The sequence below is a fragment of the Cyprinus carpio genome, chromosome A11 (genome assembly GCF_018340385.1).
Source record: "Cyprinus carpio isolate SPL01 chromosome A11, ASM1834038v1, whole genome shotgun sequence".
Taxonomy (NCBI): Eukaryota; Metazoa; Chordata; class Actinopteri; order Cypriniformes; family Cyprinidae; genus Cyprinus; species Cyprinus carpio.
The window spans coordinates 19,288,362-19,310,573 of NC_056582.1; the positions used below are offsets into that span (position 1 = coordinate 19,288,362).

The 22,212-nt window shown below is 36.6% G+C and overlaps 1 protein-coding gene across 1 annotated transcript in view; it reads right to left on the reverse strand.

Moving 5' to 3' along the window:
- Positions 1-18,096, reverse strand: part of LOC109099044 (semaphorin-3F-like) — a 58,674-nt gene extending 40,578 nt beyond the window's left edge. The window contains exons 1-2 of the mRNA XM_042766665.1: positions 17,728-18,096; positions 15,000-15,153 (exon numbers count right to left, since the gene is read on the reverse strand). Of these exons, the coding sequence (XP_042622599.1) occupies positions 15,000-15,111 (112 nt within the window). The 5' untranslated portion in view covers positions 15,112-15,153; positions 17,728-18,096. The remainder of the gene's footprint in view (positions 1-14,999; positions 15,154-17,727) is intronic.
- Positions 18,097-22,212: the final 4,116 nt, after the last annotated feature.

Sequence of the window (22,212 nt, forward strand, 5' to 3'; positions counted from 1 at the left end):
AATACTCTTCTTCAGCATATCAACAAAAACAGCATGCTAAAAGAGAGTAAAAGAGAGAGACCGCCGAGGTGCCACCCCATGATGTTCAGCAGAAAACATTTTAATTGCTTTAGCAATTAAGCAAGACGAGTCAAAAACCGAGCATGCCTGAAAATTCCCACAGCAAGACGTTAATCTACCTCCTTGGGCAAAACTGTTCCTCAATGGAACGAGCAGACAGCGAGAGAATGAGGTGTTTGGTTTTCTAAGAGAGAAGAGAGATGCAAGAAATAAAGAGAAATTAGGAGACAACAGAGAAGTTCTAATCTTTATGAAATAGATGAAAACATGCATGTAAAACATGCATAAATATGTGTAATCCCTCTGTGTTTATATAAAAGTTTAAGTCTAATTTAATCTATTCTAACAAGAGTCAAGAAAACAAAAGTTTCTAGAAGATTATTAAGCTACTCTAAGACAGCTCCGATATGCAAACTATAATGTTTCTGTATATAAATGTACAGTATAAACTAGAAAAAAATGACCTAAAAAGGAGACATCCACCAAACAATGAAGATATCCCAGTTGCTGCCATGCACTGGTGCTTTATGCATGTGTGTTAAATCTGAGAATGAACACACACATGCACACAAGCACACACACAATCTGGGTGGTACATTCAAAAGAGGGGAATGGTATCAGTCTCAACATCTTGTTCGGAAGATAAGAGCACAAATCATTTCATTAAAGGGATTAAGTCGTAATTCAATCCTCCATGGATTCACTGCAAGCTCTGGCTTATGGATCGTAAAGAGTCTTTTGGTTGAACATCTCTGAAGCGTGTTTTTCTTTATTCTACATACAGTGTGAAACCTAAATTTATGACAGTTTGGGCATATTCCTTTACTAGCTTTCCTTGGAGGTAACATGAAAAAATTTATCATTTAATTTAATAAATGCCCATGAGTTAATGTGAATATTATTCTAAAAGAAACTAAATGTTTCTCAAAATGCAATAACTTTCTCAGACTTTTCTTTTCGGGTTAATGCCACCAAGGATTCAAAGGCATTAAAAAATAATTAATTAACATAAAACAACATTAAAAAACCATTTTACTTGAATTCAATGAGAAATGAGTTATGTGAGCATCAATTGATTTTATTAATTCTGGAACTGATTGGATTACAAATAGCTCATCATAGTGAAAGAGCTGAAAAAATATTTGTGACGGCAGCCAAAAAGGAGTAATTTCAATCATTTTTTGCTAAAAATAATAATAATAATAATAATAATAATTATTATTATTATTATTATTATTATTATTATTATTATTATTATTCACAATTCAGTCCAACAAAATGCTTTCTAGAATGAGATGTAATTGATACCTATTGGCTAATGAGAATTCATTAAAAAAATAAAAAAAAACGGAACAAAGCAATCCATTTGTAAATTATTATAAGAATAACATTCATATCCTTCTGAATAGGTGAGATGTCACTGAATACCTTCATCACATATCTTATTTTCATCTGTTATATTTGCAGCGAAAATCAATCTCATATACTGAGAGACTTCAGACTGGTTATGGGAGAAAATGGTCTTGTTCAAATCAAAATAATAAATGTGTGAACTCCAAATCATGTTGGACTCCATCTGGGAACAGATGGGACTCTAGTCCAAAACCAACCCTCCAGTTCTGCATCGTGCCGAGCCATTATAAGCACAACTGGAAATAATACAATCACCTACAGAGAGACGTAGAGAGAGAAACAAATTGAAGTCTATGTTGAGAAGAGTATGAGCCTGAGATGACAAGTTTTAAACACATCATATTTTCCAGTGGTGTGCGTGACCGGTTTGACAGTCATATGTGATGTGATGATTATTAAACAGTACTGGACTTGAGTGCCCTCTTACCGTGGCTTGTCAAAACTAAGAAGCGAATCATAGAAGAGGTCGTCCATCTAGCTGTACTTGAAGTTTCCAGCAATTAATTCTGTCACATGGAGGTAAAGAGCGGTGAAATACCTTGGCTACAGCAGAATAGCCACAAGATCACTGCTTTTTTCCCCGCATTCTAATAAAATGTCATAACAGATTATGAACAGAACAGATGATGGCTGTTAAAGTCACCTCTCAGTTCTTAGACGTGGTTGGCTGATGCCAGCACTGTAACTTGTTAGTTTTTTCCAGGTAAGAACTGAAACCACTTTGGCAATACAAACTGGCACAAAACCTCGAGAGGGAGTGATGCTGGTCTGTCACGGCAGGACAAATGTGTCCTGATATAGAGCAGGTTTTTTGCTTCAGGTAAGAGATTTAGAGCGAAAAACACTGGTGAAAATTTGGCATGAACCACATGAACCCAAGCAAAACACGTCTAACCGCCGCCACAATAGCTTTGACCAGTATTTTTAACAGATAATCACACTTTTAGGTAACTATAGGCAAAGTAACTTATTTAAAGTATAGTTTGCAAGGTAAAATGAACGAATAATTAATGGCATAAATAATAATAAATATTATCATTATTAAATAGTACAAATTATTATCATTAATATAAACAACATATATTTCCAATAATTGTAATATTTTATATATATTCATTTGTTTATTGTTTATTCATTATCATGGACATATTTGTCCAAGTCATTATTATTATTATTATTATTATTATTATTATTATTATTATTATTATTATTACTATTATCATTATTTTCATCATTACTGTTGTTGTTATTGTTGTTCTTATTATTGAATAAAATTTAATATTACTGAATTATTATTACTGAAACAAAATTTTTATATGTCTGAGGGATAATTTAATGCGCAGTGAGGTATTTATGAACTTGGCCTTAACAGATAAAGGGATGCAAACACAAACACACATGAGAGTAAACCTTGCTTGGCCATTCCCCTGGAGTGTCATTAGAAGCTGCTGAATCTCTGCTCATTCAATTAAAGTTACTCAATTCAGCGTCACTGGGACAAGCGCGGCTCTTTTTGCCTCTATGCATGTTGAACATTATGAAAACATCAGTAATGAATTATCACTAACACTGCATTTTAACAAGGTGCAACATGATAAAGCAACAAATCTTCTGTTAATCTTTTGCCGTCAAATGGCAAAAAAAGATCGCTTGATGCTTGAAGTTCATCATATTAAAACCAAGTTAGAAAAAGAGTTACATTATTATTATTTCTGTTGGGCGGGTTTTCTTTGGGTGTCCAACATACTATAAAAACATTTTTCAGTGAGTCACGAATATGATGCAATATGAAAATAACTTTCCAAAAAAATTTTTTTTGAAAGCACTGGGATATTTAAATAGTCCAAAATCAGTGCTGCAGCTGTTCTACTAGCTAATTGATGGAGTTATTAGTCATTTCTTACAGAAAATAAACCAGAAGTGGGTGATGACAATCATAATCCCGTGGCAGTGGTCACACACTTATGTGTTCACACAAGTGCAATACCTCAGAGTCAGGATATGTTCTAAATGGCAATGAGAATAAAAATGATGGCTTCCACACACATCTGGAGCACAACCTGATTATACACTAGCTTCATGACACCCAAGAGTCACCAGCACACATTTACTCAACAGCCAGAATATAGACTGTTACTCAACGCTCATATTAACACGTGTGTGCATGGAAGATAAATTCTAAACATGTCCAAACAAGACCACTGTGGCAGGAAGATCGCTGAGGCATCAACCTTAGGGGCTGGGGGGAAATCTGATTCCTACTGTATCCCCATCCCGGACAACCACACAAACACCATAACAAATTCAACTCCGGCCCCCTTCCACGCATGCCACCCTCCTTTGCAATCTCTTTCTGCCCCTGTCTTTGTGCGTGCAAGTCTACTGCTGTCTTTTCCTCACTTGTACTCATTCCACGTTTGTGTTTTCCACAGAAAGGAAATGCAAATGTGCCGTTTCCCCACTTCTCTGGTAAACGCCACATGGCGCCTGGATAGAGAAATTAAACAAAGTCACTGTGATGCATGCGGCAAAGTGGCAATAAAGTATTCATTAACAACCATTCAGACGCTAAGCAGGGCAACAAGTGGTCAAGTTAAGAAGTTAAACAGGGACCTTATGTGGTAAAACCTCCCCTGGGCTTATATATTTACTAAACAAAAGACCTTTGATGGGTCTCCCGGAGCAGTGCACCTTGCCCGGGGGGAAACGGGCTCGTGTGAATGGGACTTGGGATAAAGTGCATTTACTTACTGAGTGGCATCACTTTGATGTCAGAGGAGTGGGTAAACACAAACACGATCAGAGAAAAGACCCATCATGTTGTATTTTGAGGGACTCTGGTCTCGGCCAATAGCTACATGCTCTATGTTCTCACGTTTGGAGGTGAAACGACAAAGATGTCAATACCTTAAAGAAAGAGAGAGATGAAAATCTCTCCTCTACTTTGGTGATGTGGTACATCAGGAGAAGAAGCAACCATCTTCAGAATTAAAATTAATAATAATAAAAAAAGAAATAGATTTAGTATTAAAAGTGTGGGCCGATATAAGATTACGCATCAACCATCAACAACATTTTCTTGTCATTATATTCTATAATTTATATAGATTACATTTATTTAAAAACAATTGAAAAGAAGTTAAAAAAAAACTTCTAAAAAAAAAAAAAAATTAGTGGAAATCCCCATGAGTCCACATCCACTAATAATAAAAAATGATTTGTAAACTGACTTAAATTTTGATGAGATTTTACCATAAGTCTAATTTAATCTAATTTTTACCAAATTATTACCATATTACCATACTATACTCAAAGATCTTGATGCTTGTTTGAATCGCAAATGTTGTCTTGATTTAGAATGCCTTAAAAATAACATTAATCAGCAAATTGACTTCCACAATGTGATATAAAATATTATATTTAGTGGGAAATAATATTGCTACATTTAAATGAATATGATTATTAAATTATTTAACATTTTTAAAGCTACTAAATTTAATCTCATATTATCAAATCATTTAAATAACACAAATCATACATCATAAAACCAGGCACATTTATTAGAAAATTGGATTAACTTTGAATTCATGACTTTAAGCCACACATATGACCAATTCAGAGGTTATAAGTGCTGCATGCTTTTTTTAGATTTTTATTTTTATTATCAATGTCATTCATTTCAAAGTTTTATTTCTACACAAATTCAGCTGTCCTTCTATATCTCTATATGTTCAGAAGTTTGAGGTTAATGTGAATGTGTGCATGTGTGCATGTCTGTGGCACAGTGTGTAAGGCAGTCATTGATGGAAAATAAAGGCCCGGTGCCAGTCACAAGCCCACCCCCAGATCTCCCAGAATGTGAATGAACTGCTGTGAACAGAATGATGAACCCACACAAATGCCCTCTCGCCACTCACGCCCGCCTGCCTGCTCGCCCTTCTTATGTGGATGAACGTGGGGGCGAGACGAAACAACAAAAACATCAACAACAACAAGGGATGTGTGAAGCCCCACCCCTTTTGCATTCCATCCCTCTGCACCCCTAGGACTGCAATACGCCCCCGACTCCTGGCCAATTCCACAATCCACAGGGAACTTTAAAAAAGTTGATCTTCTCACAAAGCCATACCTCCACCCATTTCCCACCAGGAAGAGGGGTGGATCGTGGGTGGAGGGTCAACGGTGGAGAGGGAGGGCCTGGCATTGCTTCAATGAGAGCAGATGAGAGCTCATCTTCTTCCATGACAATTGCCACCCACTCGAAAAGCATGCAGTGTCGGGTGACTGAAGAGCACAAATCAGCATCTCAATGAAGGCATCAAAGGGTCCGGATGCAGGGGCGGACTCTGAGACCAACACTTCACAAATTTTGTGTCCTATTGGAAAACAATGGACAGTGACATTTAATATGATAGCCTCCTCAATCTAGTTCTCAGTGACTCATTATTGACTTTGAAAACAACTTACAATGAGTTTCTTCATATTACATGGTTCAATCCACTGAGAAATGAGAATTGTGTGATCATGACTTAATTTCTAGGCATTCACACTATAAATCAGCAAACTAAAGTGAATCCAGATCATCTCTAGGATCTAAATCTTAATCTGCAAGTATTTGAGATGGGCAGATCTAGTGAATTACTGACAGTGTGCTGATTAATGATGCCAAGCTCATTAAACAGAGCCCCTCCGTGGGATGGGGTCAGAGCTGCTCCAAAGCTTCACAAGAGAACGTTCTGGGAAAATACACCAAACTCTAAATGATACTGAACTGTGTAGACATTATAACGGCACATGCTCTGCCTTTTATTTTGCATAAAATTCCATCTGTGCAATAAAATAATTGTAAAACCATACAGTATGAATTATATTAATGAAAAGTTCTCTACAGCTCAATTACAACTTATGTTCCCAGTCTCTGATCATTATAAACATGGTGTTCCATTTGGTTAATCCCAATTCAACACTATATCATAGCCAATGAGAGCACAGCAGCTCACATTCAGGATTTCTCAATTCTACCATGACAATCAAATGGTTATGAAAGACAAATTATACAGTAATTTTATAATAAACTCACAGACATGGTCAAATGCTGGTTAAATTGGACTGAGAGACAATTCCCCGGTCAAGACCTAATTAAGACTGTTTAAAATCACCTCTCACCCCCACAGAGCAGTCTCATCTTATTTTCCACTGCTATTCCACTCACCACGCAATAAATATGTGTCAGTAATAATCACACACTCTTAATCCCACAAGACCATCATTCTATCTGACACTTTAATCTGAGAATGGAAGCACTAGAACTAAGTATACTCCATTTAAATCTATGACTGAATTCAGAGCCATTTATATATATATATATATATATATATAAATATAAACAATAAGAAATGTAGAAATGTAAATTTTTAGGACCACTAAGAATTTTGTGTTGTTGCAGTGATGATTATTCAGAAAGGTGATTTCATTATTCTCATTACTTTAACAAAGTAATTATGTGTTAAAATATCAATAAAAAAGTAAAAAAGAAGAATATTTAAGTCAGAAAAAAATGATAAAATAACTGCACTTTGAAGAACTGGGGTGCCTAATTGTAGTTGCAAAATATTAATTCTTAACTGTAAAGATTTAGTTTATTTTTGACAGATAAAACCCACAGATATCCCCAGGGTAATACTGTGATTACAGTGAGAAAAATAATCCACTCAGCTACTAGGACAAGTAAAACATGAATGTGATTTCATGTGTCACTCTCCAGTGTGGCAAATACAACAGATGGAATGAAATAAAGAAGTATGGATTGGCATCTCTGAGCATTCCTGCTGAGGAAAGATCCCAGTTTTAATCACAGCTGAGCACTGACAGACGGCGAAACCCAAAACCCCCAGCAGCGCACAGGTGAGAGTCCAGAAGGGAGGCCACGGTAAACCTAACATCACTCTTCCTGTGAGAGCTAAAAGTGTACACTGCTGCCGCCCCAAGAATCTTAAGTATTCGGCCTCACGAAGATTCCTCCATGTCAATGGATCAGATGAGAGAAGAGAAAAGAGAAGGGAATGAAGAAAGAGAAAAAGAAAGTAGTAAACATAAAGAGAGACGGAGAAAGAAAATGCAAGACAACCAAGACAGAATGCAAGAGAAAAATACTTTCCTAAACGTATTTTGGTCATTATCGGCAAATAAACCAAATTTTGACCCGCTGAAGGGGTTTATTTTTTGATAATGACCAGTTGACTAAATAATCCCTCTTATTTCATGGCTACTAACCAAATAAACAAAACTGACTGAAATATCAAATACTAACCAAATATGAACTATTGGTTTGAGTTTAAAGTATTTTATAATGTGAGAACAAAACAGAATATTTAAACTAGCACAGCTGTATAGGAAATCAGTGCCCTGGGACAATACACACTTTTTTTTTTTTTACCTCAGAAAGCTACGACTGACCAATCAAAATCAAGTATTACGAAGAGCTGTGTTTGATAGTGAACAGTCACCTAAAGATTTTGACCCCTCAAATGAATAAACACTTCATTATGTGAGAATCCATATGGAGTTCATGTGTCTGTGTGAGTGTGTGTGTGTGTGTGTGTGTGACTACTAGAGACACTTCATCCTCACCAGGTGCCCACATAAACATCAATCTCCAGCATCTGCGGACAGACCAGCAATAAAAGCTGTGGAACACACAAACAGACACTTACACAATCCATGACCCAAAATGAGAAATGAGGACCACCCATGTGACTTCTGATATGCAGATGTACATTTAAATCAGTGTTGGCCACATCTGACTGCATGACATGACTAGAAGCATTCAGTGCCAATAAACAGGAAATCTTCCTCTCCCAGTAAGAGTTTCACTGACCTTCTTTGTCCACTCCAACCAAGCTGTGTTTCCCTCCCCTGCTTTGGATTACTCTCTGTTACAATTTTTAAATGGAATGGAAGTAGATTGTGGCCAGATTTTGTTTCCAAGTTGTTGGAGTTGGAATGACAATGCTGTCACGGGCTGTTTGGTTTAAAGTTGCCCGTACCTAAGTCATACTCCACCCACAAATTCAAATTCTATTATCATTTATTCACCCCATGTCATTCTAAGCCCATATGAACTATAGGACTATCCCTTTAAGATAAATTATGTGCACTGTAAGTACACTGTAACAAAAAAAACAAAATCAAAAAGGTTTTGTGCAAATGAAATTTAATTCATTGTGTTACTTGCTGTTTCTGAAAATTCCTTCAAAGTAAACCCTACACAGATTTATTTTCAGTGCGTTCAAGCTATGTCTTCAGTCTAATATAGATTTTTAAAGAATAAAGACAATTGGGGGGGGGGGGTCTTATAAAAAATTCCTTAGTCATATTTCACAAAAAAAATAAAAAAAAAAACAAACAGAAGAAGAAAATATATTAACCATAATGAAAATTATTACAACCATTAAGAATTTTGCATTACAGCAATAATTCTCATTACATTCTTATTACTATAACACAAATTAAAATAAGAGTAAAATCAGGTTAGTATTTTTTTTTTTTTTTTTTTACTTAAAGGCACAATATGTAAGTTTTCGTTGCTAGAGGGCACGTATTCAAAACAAACAAAGAAAGAAAGGCGTAGTTTGATGATGCTGTGGAATCATGGGAGTTGTGGTCTTTATCCCCACAGCCGATGCCCCACAGATGACACCTTTGGTATTTCCATGTTTTCTACAAAACAAAACTGAGGAAATCGAGGTGTTATGATGTCATTGGCAGGCGACACAATGATACTATGGACACAGTCCGTGTCACTAGTTAAAACTGCTTATTTCTCAGGATTTAAACATTCTTTGAAACATTTGGGATAATGTAAGTACACAAGTCAGCAAAATACATAACAATGTCCTAGTAGTTTTTGTATATTTTAATTAAAAAATCTAACATATTGTGCCTTTAAAAATCTTACAAAATTAATATAGTATCATATATAGAAAAACAATGCAATATAATAAAAAAATAGAATTTGTTTAAACCAGTGTTTCTTCTAATAAAATCAGACAGTACAACAAATATTAAAATACTTCACAATTTAAACGATTAAATAATTTATTTTGCATTACAGTATTGAGAGTGGGGGTAAGGTGCTTAATTGTCATTCTATATATATATATATATATATATATATATATATATATATAAATATATAAAACCCTGTCATAACCCCTATATAATTAGAAATTTCATGCCTTTAGCTGAGAGACACAGCACTCAGAAGCCTCTCCCTCTATCCATACACTCATACTGAACCGGCTGACCTGAAACTCGTGTGAAAGGGTGTGATAATCCGCTGACCTCACTCTGAGCACTCGCAGAGCATGCTCCGGTTTGTGAGGGTTTTTTTAGGTCCAGCTGCTGCCTGTGTCCTGATGAGATGTAAACAGGCTGCATTACGATGCAGCTGCATGGATTAGAGCAGAGGTTTGTGGGAATGCTGAGCACAAACGACATCGTCATATCACTCTAGATTACTGAACCATGCCGGCATGAGCAGTCAGATACACTGATAAGGAGGTTGAATGTGGGTAAATGGTGTATAACGACCACAGTTTGTTAGTCATTTTCCCCTGTTATAGAGCAGTTCTGTGCAGGTCAGCAGAATCTGATCTTGTTTTCTCAAAAAATGTCATTAAAACATCTAAATGCATTAATATGCACATATTATGCACAAATTGCAAGACAAGGGTAAATTAACACAATTTTAGGAAACTTACTGTCCTTATAATTAAGTACATTAACAACATTGCAACAAAGCCTTGCCTACTTTTATATCACCCAGCCAGTTTTGAAGCGCAATCAGTCAGCCGACAAAAATCATTGATTAGATAAACTAAAAGTGTCCTTTGTGTCAACAGGCTTGAGCCCTTTGTGTGATTGGAAGGACTCTTCCTGTTTAGGGGCCAGTAAGTCCACACAACTTATCTTTACCCAGAGCAGCTATTTTAATACAGGACTATGACCTGGCCTATTTCAACCGTGGAGGGCAGGAACACCCTCACAGGGTTAACGGTCACACAGTCTCGAATGCCAAAGGCCCTCAAAGTGAATTGGAGCCTCTAGTGTCGCAAGAGAGTGTTTTCCTGAAATCCGAACAGTCTCAGAGGAAATGGCTTAGATGGAAAGAAAGAGAAAAGAGCTAGAGAATAAGAAAGAAGGACTCTTCCAAATGGCTCTTTTTCCCTTATCATCCATCTGTCTATTCATCCTTATCAGATCTCCTCTTGAGATCCTCATGTGGTCGCAATGCCAGGTTTGAATGATCATTACCCGCTCTAACACAATACGTCCAGTGTTCCTTCTATAAAAGCGGATACTTAAAGGCCTGGAGAACAAATCACTCTCGACTGACTTCATTTCAAATGACCTGATTTTACATGACAGCACAGAACTCTTTATAGAGATTGGATGACATCAGAGACGTTATAAGAGGGAGATCACGGTCCACTCAAATCAAAATTAATGCTCAATAAGGCAGCTGCATAAATGAAGTACCATCTTTTAATTAAAAGAGCCATATGCATAGCCTAGAACATAGAAAAATACTCTAGAACGTGCATGTGCATTAGCTTGAAAAAGACCTAAAAAATCATTTTGTGTACCTAGATATATACAGGTCTGCTGCCAACCCATTCCCACTTGCCCATAACCTGTCCATTTGCAGTTCTGTTCTCATCTTTTAAGTAATATTTCCTTGTCTGGCAGACACATGTGTAATGGCCTTAGCACATTAATTATAGTGTATTATGGCTGTATAGGGTGTAACAGTCAATGAGACGTGTAATGATCACCACCACTCTGGCAAAAACCGACCCCTTCAAACCAACAGTAGTTATTTTACGAAATTAAAAAATATATTTGCAGGCTACTATGAATGCCACATGTTTGGCATATAGAGGTTAACCACACAAGTAAAAATAAGCTATGCTGGTATGGGGCTCTCTGGTTTTATCCAGTTTCCAACATTTTATTCTGATAAATGAAAAATTGGGTCACTTAAAAACTGTTACTTCTAAAACCTCTGACTTCTAAATGTGTCCACTAGCATGTGAATGTATGGGTATATGATTAATACAGTAAACTGTGCAACTCATAAACATGATTATGATCCATAATGCTTCTTTATATGAACTGGTAAACCTTGTTAAAATCAAAATTCAAGGACCAAGACTTAGATGAATCAGTTCTGATATCAAGTGCAAACAAACATAAGCCAGTTGGTTTTTAAAGCAATGCAATCCACAAAATACCTTCTTTTGCTGATCTGCCAAACAGTATTGCTGCCTTTGTCATAAAACCAACCAAAGTTTTCTGGTGTCAGTGTAAAAATGCCATCTATTTGAATAAAACAGATGAACACATACCAGTGGGATTTCAAAGCAAAGCAATCTAAAGTATACCTTCTTTCGCTGATCTGACAACAGTTGCTGCCTTTGTCCCAAAGTCAAGCAATTGGATTAAAGGTAAACGTTCTTAGATCAGGTTTAAAATGTCATCTATTAGAACAAAACAGGATACAAAAACAATTACCAAATCCCTCCCCTATATCTGTAAATAGGTAGCTCCACCTTAAACTGGCAGAGACCCAACACTAAATTTTCCTACATTTTCCTCTGTTTTAAATGTAATCAGTATGATGGTTCATGGTACAAAACTATAACTAAAAACTATAAAATAAAACTGTCTGTATAAGTTGGTATCCTTATTAAATAATAAAAAAAACTAAATAATTAAATTAATTCTGAGGAAATCTACATTGCTCTCATTAATTTTAGCCCATAATTGCTGCAAATCAGTCCCAAGGAGGGTCACAATAAAATAAAATAAATACAATAACAAGGTTTAAAGTCAACTATGAGCTCTGGTATTGCATCACAACAGCACAAGCTCAAAGGTGCTACCTATGAATTCTCCTCCAAGCACAGGAGCTTCAATGTTTCAGGTACATCATCCTTTTACACTTATCCAGAGCTGCGTTAACGTACTCTAATCAGTCCTGGACAATTTTTTAAAAGCAGCGATCCTGACATCAAATCAGAATGAGCAGGACAAGTTAAGCCAACACTAGTCTAAACACCCAGTGGGGTGTGTGTGTGTCTGTATGTGTGTGTGTGTGTGTGTGTAGTTAAGGGGGGACAGAACGCGTCTGGAGGGAGGCTGGCGACACAGACTCATACAGCACTAAATCAATTGTGCATGCTGGGTCACCTTTCAAAGGTGGAGACGAGACGTGGAATTAAATCATACATTCAAACAGCATTGATTGATCATTCCATTTACGAAGACAATCCATTTCTACACCAGACCAAACAAGACTGGGTTTCTCCTAAAACTGATATGGAAAAGGTACCACATCTGCCATTGGTTTAAAAGCCCTCACTGTCGGCATCATGTGAAACAACCTTGATGAATTTCAACACAAGGGGGAAGGAAGTTGCAAAGCTTAAAGCACAATTAAAGTGTGATTTGATTTATTCTCCAAGTGGGGTGGAACTGCTTTACTAGAAAAGTGTTAGTGGGGTTCTCAACTCCTGACCCCTAAAGTGGGTTGACAGAGCAAATCGATATAAGGTATTACAGACAGTCAGACGTTCTAGCTTTATGAGCCTCAAACGTGCTCACTTTGGCTTTGTATACTTCTGTCACACAGTTCCTGATAATAAAAGCACTGTAAAATGGAAAAACTGATAACGTATCTAATAGCGATTGACGTATTGACACAGCTAACTTCAACAAAGACGGGCTGGGTTTTAGATCTTCAAAGCTTTGAGAACTATTCAAGGAAAGTTTTAGAGAAACGATTCAATGATCATATAATGCACCAAACTCAGATGAGAAGGGAGGTTTAAAATCTTAAAATGGGCGTGGATTTGACAATAATTAGCACATTCCTGTGCGTGCTGTGAGGCACTATGGAGTGAAAACAGTAGGCCTGCAGTTTGGGGTGGACGGCAGGTGCTGTCTTATGATGAGGTTTGCAGTCGCTCTCCAAAACCAATTAAAAGCGTTAAATGTGAGTTTGACTCGAGAGCTCTGCGACTGCAGAATCCAAATACTGCTGCGACTCAGCTTTTTCCTAAGAGAATGAACAAAATCGCAAATCCATGACCTTTTCAACCATGACCACATTAGATCCTGCTGATAGCAATATATTATAAGAACAATTTAGACATCATGGAGCTAATCAAAGACTGTAGGTTCTGTAAAGGTAAGGGTTCTAGCATGAAGTAAAGCAATTCCAGAGAGAGCAATATTTGAAATCATTCAAAAACGTCTGGGTCTACAAACACGCTCAGTGGAGTGTTAAATCCATCTTGATTAAAGCAGAAAAAAGCCTTGAATAATGAACTGTGCTGGCCAGCTTTTGTAATTAAGTCCACCAGTGCATTCTGGTCTGGGACACTGAGCCTTTGGCAAACAGGGAAATTGCTCGGTCCCTTCTCTCAAACGGCTGATCGCAGGATGGATCTCCAGCAGTGTAGTAGCTGATCTTGATAATTTAACTCTATAAGATGCTTCTTAAAAGCCCAGATACAGCCGATTGAACTCTTAAAAAAAAATACAACTTCTTGAATGGTTTTTGCAGCACATTAGGTTCACCAAGAACCATTTTTCAATGTATAAGAATACTGAGTTCACTCACTTGATCTCTTGTTTAAAAAGTTGAGTTGAAGGATTTGAAGGTTTACTGCATCAATGCCACAGAAGAACCATTTTAGGTTCTCCAAAGAACCTTTCAGTGAACAGTTCTTGAATCAATTTTTGAAGAACTTTTTTTTTTCATTGTAAAGAACTTTTTGTCGAATGGAAAGCTTCTTCCTCATGTAACCACTGATTCCAATAAAGAACCTTTATTTTTAATAGTGTACATTATTATTCTTCAGATCAGAATGGAACGGAATGGAAAATGTTCTTTTACTGCATCAGACCGTAAAAATCTTTTAAGGAGGTTTATTTGTATGAATAAGCGTGAATCTGTGAGAGAGTTCAGGCCCTGTGCTAAAACAGTAGACTCATCTGCCAGCATTTCATCACTAAGATCAAACATCTCCTGTTTTGCATCTGCTATTGATTATTTCAGAAATGTACTTAAAACCATACTACCGAAATAATTGAAACGGCATGTTTGGTTTTCTGTAAATTTCGAAATGACTGTTTCTTCAACTCTTGTTTGTGTTTTTAATTACTCTGATACAGAATGAAAGTGGACGCAGCTGGCTGAGAAAAATCTGAGACGTTTGACAGGAAAGCCATTAGAAATGCACAGACGGTTTTCACTTATTCAATGTGCGGTTGGACTGGAGAATCCGTCTACGCAGTGAATTTCCTTCCGAACCTAGAACATTTATCAACTCATCAAATTCAGTCATGAAAACCAGAAGGTAGCACATGAGAAAAGTATATTCCAGAACATTCACACGGTTCCCCAAAGCCACAGGCCACACAAATGGAGCTGAAGCCAATCAGAAATGCTCTTTTACCTTTGAAGGACAAGAAGACCCGAGGGGCGTTCTGAGGTTCGCCGCCCGAACCCAATGTTAGGACAGATAGAGCCAGGAGAACCTGGACTGACCATAGACTGTCCAACAGCATGGTGCATCCGTTGAATTCAGAAAGACACACTTGAAGAGGTCACTGGGAAGAAAAAGCACATTATTGTAAATGATATGATGTCACTTACTGCTTTCCAAAGTTAAAGGATGCAAATATAATATAATAATATAAAAATAAAAAGTAATTTTCTTTGGGTTACTGACTACGGAGCGAATTCTACATTTGGCACACTTTTGCATGCCATATTTCAGCAAACACTGTAGTGCACTACAGTGCATTCAAATGAAGTCACTGTCATTCTTCAAAGCATAAACATGCTTCCTTTTTATGTTAATTAAATTCATTATGGTTTGCGCCTTATTCACAAAACTGCTGCTCACCTTCAGCTATAACATTTTTTATTGATCACAGCAGCAGTAGCTTCAAATCAAATGAAAATATACAAAGAAAAAGGAAAATACATGTTGAATGCATTCTCTTAATCTCAGTGTCATATCTGAAATCTTGTTCGCCCATATGTATTCCAGATATTTTAAAGTTCCACATGTTTTACCTCTGGGCTCCCTGCTTTAATAAGAGAAGCTAAGAGGCCCTCCACAGTGAACATTTCACCAAAAATAAGGGTTCAGTTACATTTGTTTGAAACATACAGCAAAAGGATATTCCCCAGGGGAGTATGTTGACAAACCCCACTGCTGCCACATAGTCCGTCTCTTTCAGACGGACAGGAACAAGGCTGCCACCCATAGAGGGGCTGCACTCGTGCTGCTCAGTGGTAGCATGACACTTAATCTTAAAAACGTAAATTGGCGTGGATATATCTAAATCAGTGATACCATTCCCAAAGCCACATGGCATTGACATTGATCACAACTGCATGCGTAATACTATTTTTCTGAATTAACGAACAAACATCTTAAAAAACTAAAAAAGTAGTACTAGCGGAAGACGATCAGTCCAAAAAAGCGCTGCCTGGCCACAGAGCGTTTATGAGTGGAAGCAGCTGTTCAAACCTCAGCTATTTGCAGGCAATTTGTTAACTGTCCGGCTGTTTATCTAAAATCTCTGCCTCTTTACCTCACACAAGCCAGTGAAATTAAACAACAATTATATGAACACAAGTGCACACAGACACAGTTGGAGGCAAGCAATTATGGATACAGTCTCACAAATACAGTGAAAGGATAGATCAATACATACACCCCAAAATTTATGGCTTTTAGGGCATTTTTTTTTAAAGAAAAGTCAAAATATTATGTGAAAAATTGTGGAATTGTGGGTGAAACATTCAAGCTGTTGCATTCAATTATCATTCTTTCAGTTACACTTTTGATTTATTAATGTTTTAAACTGAACTTCCACTTAAGAGGCACTCTATCAACTTTTGAAGACTGCAATAAAATAATTCCTCAGCTACCGCATTAACACATATTATTAAATTGTGATTTAATAAATTCCAATACGATGAATTTAATTAAAGAAATTAATAAAACATAACGAATAGAACAGGCTCTTCAGCATCTCATAATTCAACAAATCGAACTTGGCTTGTAAATTCAGCCTTCCTGGAAGTGCAAGTTGTCAACATTCATAATCAAGTCTTATGACTGATCAACAGGTCAACTGGTCTCACTTATTTTTATGCAGTTCTTGCTTTCTTCATGTTCTTACCCTATTTGGCACTATAGAATCAATATGTACAGCCCACATCTGCATTTATTGTGTTTGTTTATTGCTAGTTTGTGAAATTGTTGCGGTGTTTGTTTTGTAAAGGCATGTAATCTGGCTCCTGGAGACAATGTATTTTGTTTCTTTTTCCTGCTACCCAGCAGAGCAATGAAAATAAACTTCTCTCACTCCTTCTTAACTGCCTATTGTGCTGTTATATATACAGGAGCTCCAGGATAGCTCAGTGTATGGTTAACTTGTTTTAGAAAAACGCTGGGAAACAGCAAGAAAGGAGCTGTGCAAAGTAAAGCAGCGTAGTCTCGCAGTGGAGAGTAGAGATAAGTGACAATGCAAAGAATTATAAGGTTATTAAGTGTGCATACAGGGATATTATTAGCCGTTGTGGGAAATGCAAGAGAATGTGTTATTCTTAATCTAACCAACATTAACATGAAACGTCAAGCAGTTTCTGTGGGGTGACTTTACCTCTATACTTATTCTATACATGCAGTGTTTAGCACCACATTACATTGAAGTACTATGTGGAATACTGTACTTTTGAAAATCAATTTGTCATTATATAGAACCATTTAAAATTAACTTGTAAAGGTGATAAAATGGTGATCAGGACCCTTAAAAGACCCTTGACATCATATATGCTCATTTTAAACTAAATTCTTGATGTTGACTTAAAATTCAGTGGATATGTTGTCAACTACCCATATATAGCAAACAACAATTACATTAATAAATTCAAGAAATTACATTTTGCATAATGGAGGAAAAAAATATTTCTGCCAACACTGACAGTTATATCGGGAAATTATTATTATAGATATGACAGGAACCTGGATTCACTGCAAAGCCCACTGAGTTAATCAAAAGTTGCACTGCATTTAGAAATCAAATCTGGACGTTTAAATGTAGCTCATAATAATAATAATAATAATAATAATAATAATCATAATAATGCAGTCCAATGTTTACCTGCTTGCTCCAAGCTGTCTAGAAGAAACTTTGAGTTGAATTCAAAGAGTGAATCCAGGAAATGTCTGGGTTCTGGTTAATGTTCGTATGTCCCGGGTCCTGCAGGTAAAGTGAGGTCCAGTCCTTATCTCTCTGAACACCTGAGCGCGGTGTGCTTCTTCTTCTCTATTATAGTGTTCATTTGGTACAGTTGTTATAAAATCCCATTGGATATTAAGCTAAGACGCGTTAGAAGCGTAAAAGCCACCTGACAACTCCGTGAACAGCTTGAGCGCCGTGAATGCCCGTCTGAGTATTTCCAAACACAAGCGCACTTCTGTGCGCTCTCATTCGCTCGCCTCAAATGCTGCCTAAACAGCTTGGCAGGTGGATGCATTGTCGCTCATTTGCATACGACACGCCCGTGGGGTGGGGACTTTACCTTGAAGCACCGCCCTTTCAGCGCGAGCTGCCGTGATTATCTTCAACGCACTGTAGCGAACTATCAAGCACTCAACTGCAGAACACTGTTGAATGCGATTACATTCATGTTTCATTAGGTGGAGTAAACGCAATAGGAAGAATTCACAATTCAGCTTACATATGATGTGCAAGTAGCCTACTATGTGGAACGCAATATTTATGCATTTTCATAACCCCCTTAAATGAGAAAAAAATCCCATATTTTGCATATTTGCTGTTGAATAACACAATAAAACTACACTAGCATACATTTAAACAAGAGTTAACTAAAGGCTGAATTATGTTATGAAGACAGGGATATATTTTTAATATAATAATAGGCTTGGGGCAAGTTATCATTGTGCGTCATTATGTGTGCGTGCGTGTGTATTTTTTTTTTTTTTTTTTTTTTTTTTTTTTGTAGCCAAGACATTAAAGTGTGTGTCTGTACAAAAACTTTAAAAAATAAAACAACCCAGAATCCCAGAGCCTATTCACTGGCATAAAGAATGTAACAACTAGCCATCAGTCTCTCTCTCTCTCCATAAACATATTTATTGTTATATACATGTATGTACTATTCAACTATCTATCGATCTATCTACAGCACAGGACACTTAAAGCACTCATAGTAGGTCTATAAATGAGAGCAGTGGAAATTTCCCATGGCCAGAACATGAGAGCATTGTGCAAGATATGCAAGGTTTTTAACTTCAGTGGTTTCCCTTGAAGGACTGCATCAGGGAAAATCTTCTCTCTGATAGTAACTCTAAGAGCTTTGAAAATCAGTTTTGTGTGACACTGGAATCATTACATCCAGTTCTGCTGCTTCTTTCAAACAGGCCTTCACATTGAAATGCATGAGCAATGCAAAGCAATTACAGTTAGAAAACCTCAGGTTTCATTTATCCAGGGCCATTTGCACACCACACACACACACACACACACACACACACACACACACACACACACACACACACACAGACCTTTCAGCTCAGCCTGTAAGCAGAAACACATTCTTGTATTAGGGAGTAAATGTCTTGCGTGTTAATACATGACACAGATATTTAGATAAAAGGCATACCAATGGTTAAAGGTTGAAAATCTACCTGTACAGGTTTTTCAGACAATATCAGCATGCAACTCATCTACTTTCTCAGAGTAGCTCAAAAAGAAAGACAGGAATGAGTTTCTGCTCTCTATGATGTAAGACATGCAGTGACATAATGTAACGACATCCATCTATTGGAAATGAACGTGTGTGTGTCTCTCTCGATCAGTTAATGTGATAGCAAAATTGTGCCACTACAGCATTCAGACTGCTTGACATAGAGAGTGTTGAACCCATGAGGAATGCTTGGGAAAACCTCTGGATGGATTTTGTAGAATGGATCTTGCATGAACACAAGGTAATGTTAAAACACACATATGACAAACAAAGTGGAGCAATCTAACATGCTACAAATAAACAACATTCTGAATAAAAAAAAATAAAATATGAATTATTAACACCAATAAAATGGCTGTTTTCTATTTGAATACATTTAAAATGTCATTTTAGCAGCCATCATTTTTCAGTGGCACATGGTGCTTCAGAAATCATTCTAATATTCAGATTTGCTGCTCAAGAAATATTTCTTATTATTATCATCAATAACAAAACAGTTGTACTGCTTAATATTTTTATGGAAACCATTACACATTTTTCCAGGATTCTTTGATGAAAAGAAAGAACAAAAGAACATTTTTAATTTGAAATATGAAGTGAAATGAAATGTTTTTTGTAACAATGTTAAAGTCTTTATTTTATTTTGATCAATTTAATTTGCTCTTAATGAATACAAAAAAAAAAAACCTTGCTGACCCTAGACTTTTGAATGGTAGTGCACGCACACACACACACATATGAGATCTGCAAACTCAACACACAAGTTTATGAAGCAAATTCCCCATAGTTCTGCAAACTTTCTGAATACAACCAATTCCGACTTGGTCAGCAGAATCTATTGGATGGTCGGGAAAAAAGTAGGACGTCAACATGATTGAAATGTTCTGTAGCAGCAGTCAGTTTACAGACATCTTTGTTTCTCACGTCACAAAGTTATTTGAAAACCTTCGACTAATGAAAAGTTATTCCGCTATTGTCAGAAAAAGATTGAAAAAGCTAATTCCAGGCTTCGCATTGCTGCACTTCTGTCACTCTCTTCCCGTCGGCCACATTCTTTATTAGCCTCCTATTTAATCCACGTTCACCACAAAATTCACATTACGGACACAATGCAGCCTGCTGGTGAGATTGGGCTCGGGCTGAAGAGGTTGAATGGACAGAACCGGAGAATGAAGGGGAATCTGTCCTTTTCAGCACCACCGAACCATTCACCTCTCCCTCCTCTCTCGCGCTGACCTGCAATAAAACAGTTTCAAAGACAACTTGGCAGAGGTCAAATGGAAGATGTCTGTAAATGAAAGCAGCCTGACTTTGTCTCTCTCCAGGCAAACTCTGACAACTTCGACTACATATCTTTTCAGTGCGGGGCAGAGAGGGGCTTCTGGAGGAGGCAGGTCTACACACAACTGTCTCAGAAGCCTTCACCCCGTCCTTTTTGTGGAAATAAAAGGCATTTCAGATGTCAAGACTGGATGTGGAGTCTTGAGTGAGCCTGTGAACTTGCATCCACCATGCTATTGTCTTTTATCCGGTTTGCTGTATTGACATCGAATCTTCCCTCGAGGGCTCGAACTCTAATATGGAATATGAAATATTAGTTGAGTGTTTCAGTGGGATGACATGACAAGCTCATGCTGAGGCCCCTTGTGAAACAGAAATAATAGGCCTGAGTTCCTGTGGTGCAGTAAAGCCCTGAGGCTTCAGGTGTTATTGTACCTGTGTGTATCTGTGAACTCTGGGTGATAATGAAGGGTGCAGACACTTTAGTCACAAGTGTTCACACTGTGATTACCTCAGGGGTCAATAACCCGACACCTTTCCCACAGTGGAGGTGTGTGTCGCAAACTGGGGGTCTTTTAGTTCTGTGCTTTTTTGTTTATAAGCATGCACATTTATTTAAATATTTTTTCATTAATAAATATTTTGAATTAGGAATGATTTAAATTAGTTTTATTAAATTATTTTTAATTAAAGGAAAAATTCCATCATCAAATTTTACGTACTGTTAAATAAAAGTCAACTGCTAGCAAGCGGCTAACCAAGTCCAATTAGTGGCTCTGTAGAACGCATTATTCGTTTTCCGTGCCCTTCCAAATACAGATTCACTATTCGGCCACACCCCTAGTTACAAAACTATATGATGTTCTTACTTCTTTGAATCACAAAAATAGATGATTTGCAAACATATAATTTTTATAATATTTTTTTATTATTCAAAAGTACCATGGAAATGGACCATATATGTGCTATGCAGTATCATTTAAAAGTTTGGGGTCTGTAAGATTTTATTTTATTTTATTTTATTTATAATATCTATTAAAAAAATACTCCCATTCACACCAAAGCTGAATTTACATGATCAAAAATACAGTAAAAACAGCAATATTGTGAAATATTACAATTTAAAACAACTGTTTTCTATTTTAATACATTTTAAAATGTAATTAATTCCGGAGGTGGTAAAGCTGAATTTTCAACAACCAATACTCCAGTCTTCAGTGTCACATGATCCTTCAGAAATCATTCTAATATACTGATTTGCTGCTCAAGAATTATTTCTCATTATTATCAATGTTGAAAACTCTTGTGTTGTCAATTTTGATTAATTTATTGCATCCTCGCTAAATAAAAGTATTAATAAAAATAAAAACTTTTGTATTTGTGTGCAAAACTCACCAAAATTTAAATTGCTATTTGAAAAAAATAAAAAATCTTCTTTATTTCTTACAGTTATGGTTATTACATTCAAATGTGGCACATCAATATGTAATACAGCAGTTTTGATGTCAGCGTGATCATACTGATTATGAAGCTATTGTATCACATCAGAATATTAATATGAGACCTATAAATAGCAGACATTTTATGGAACAATT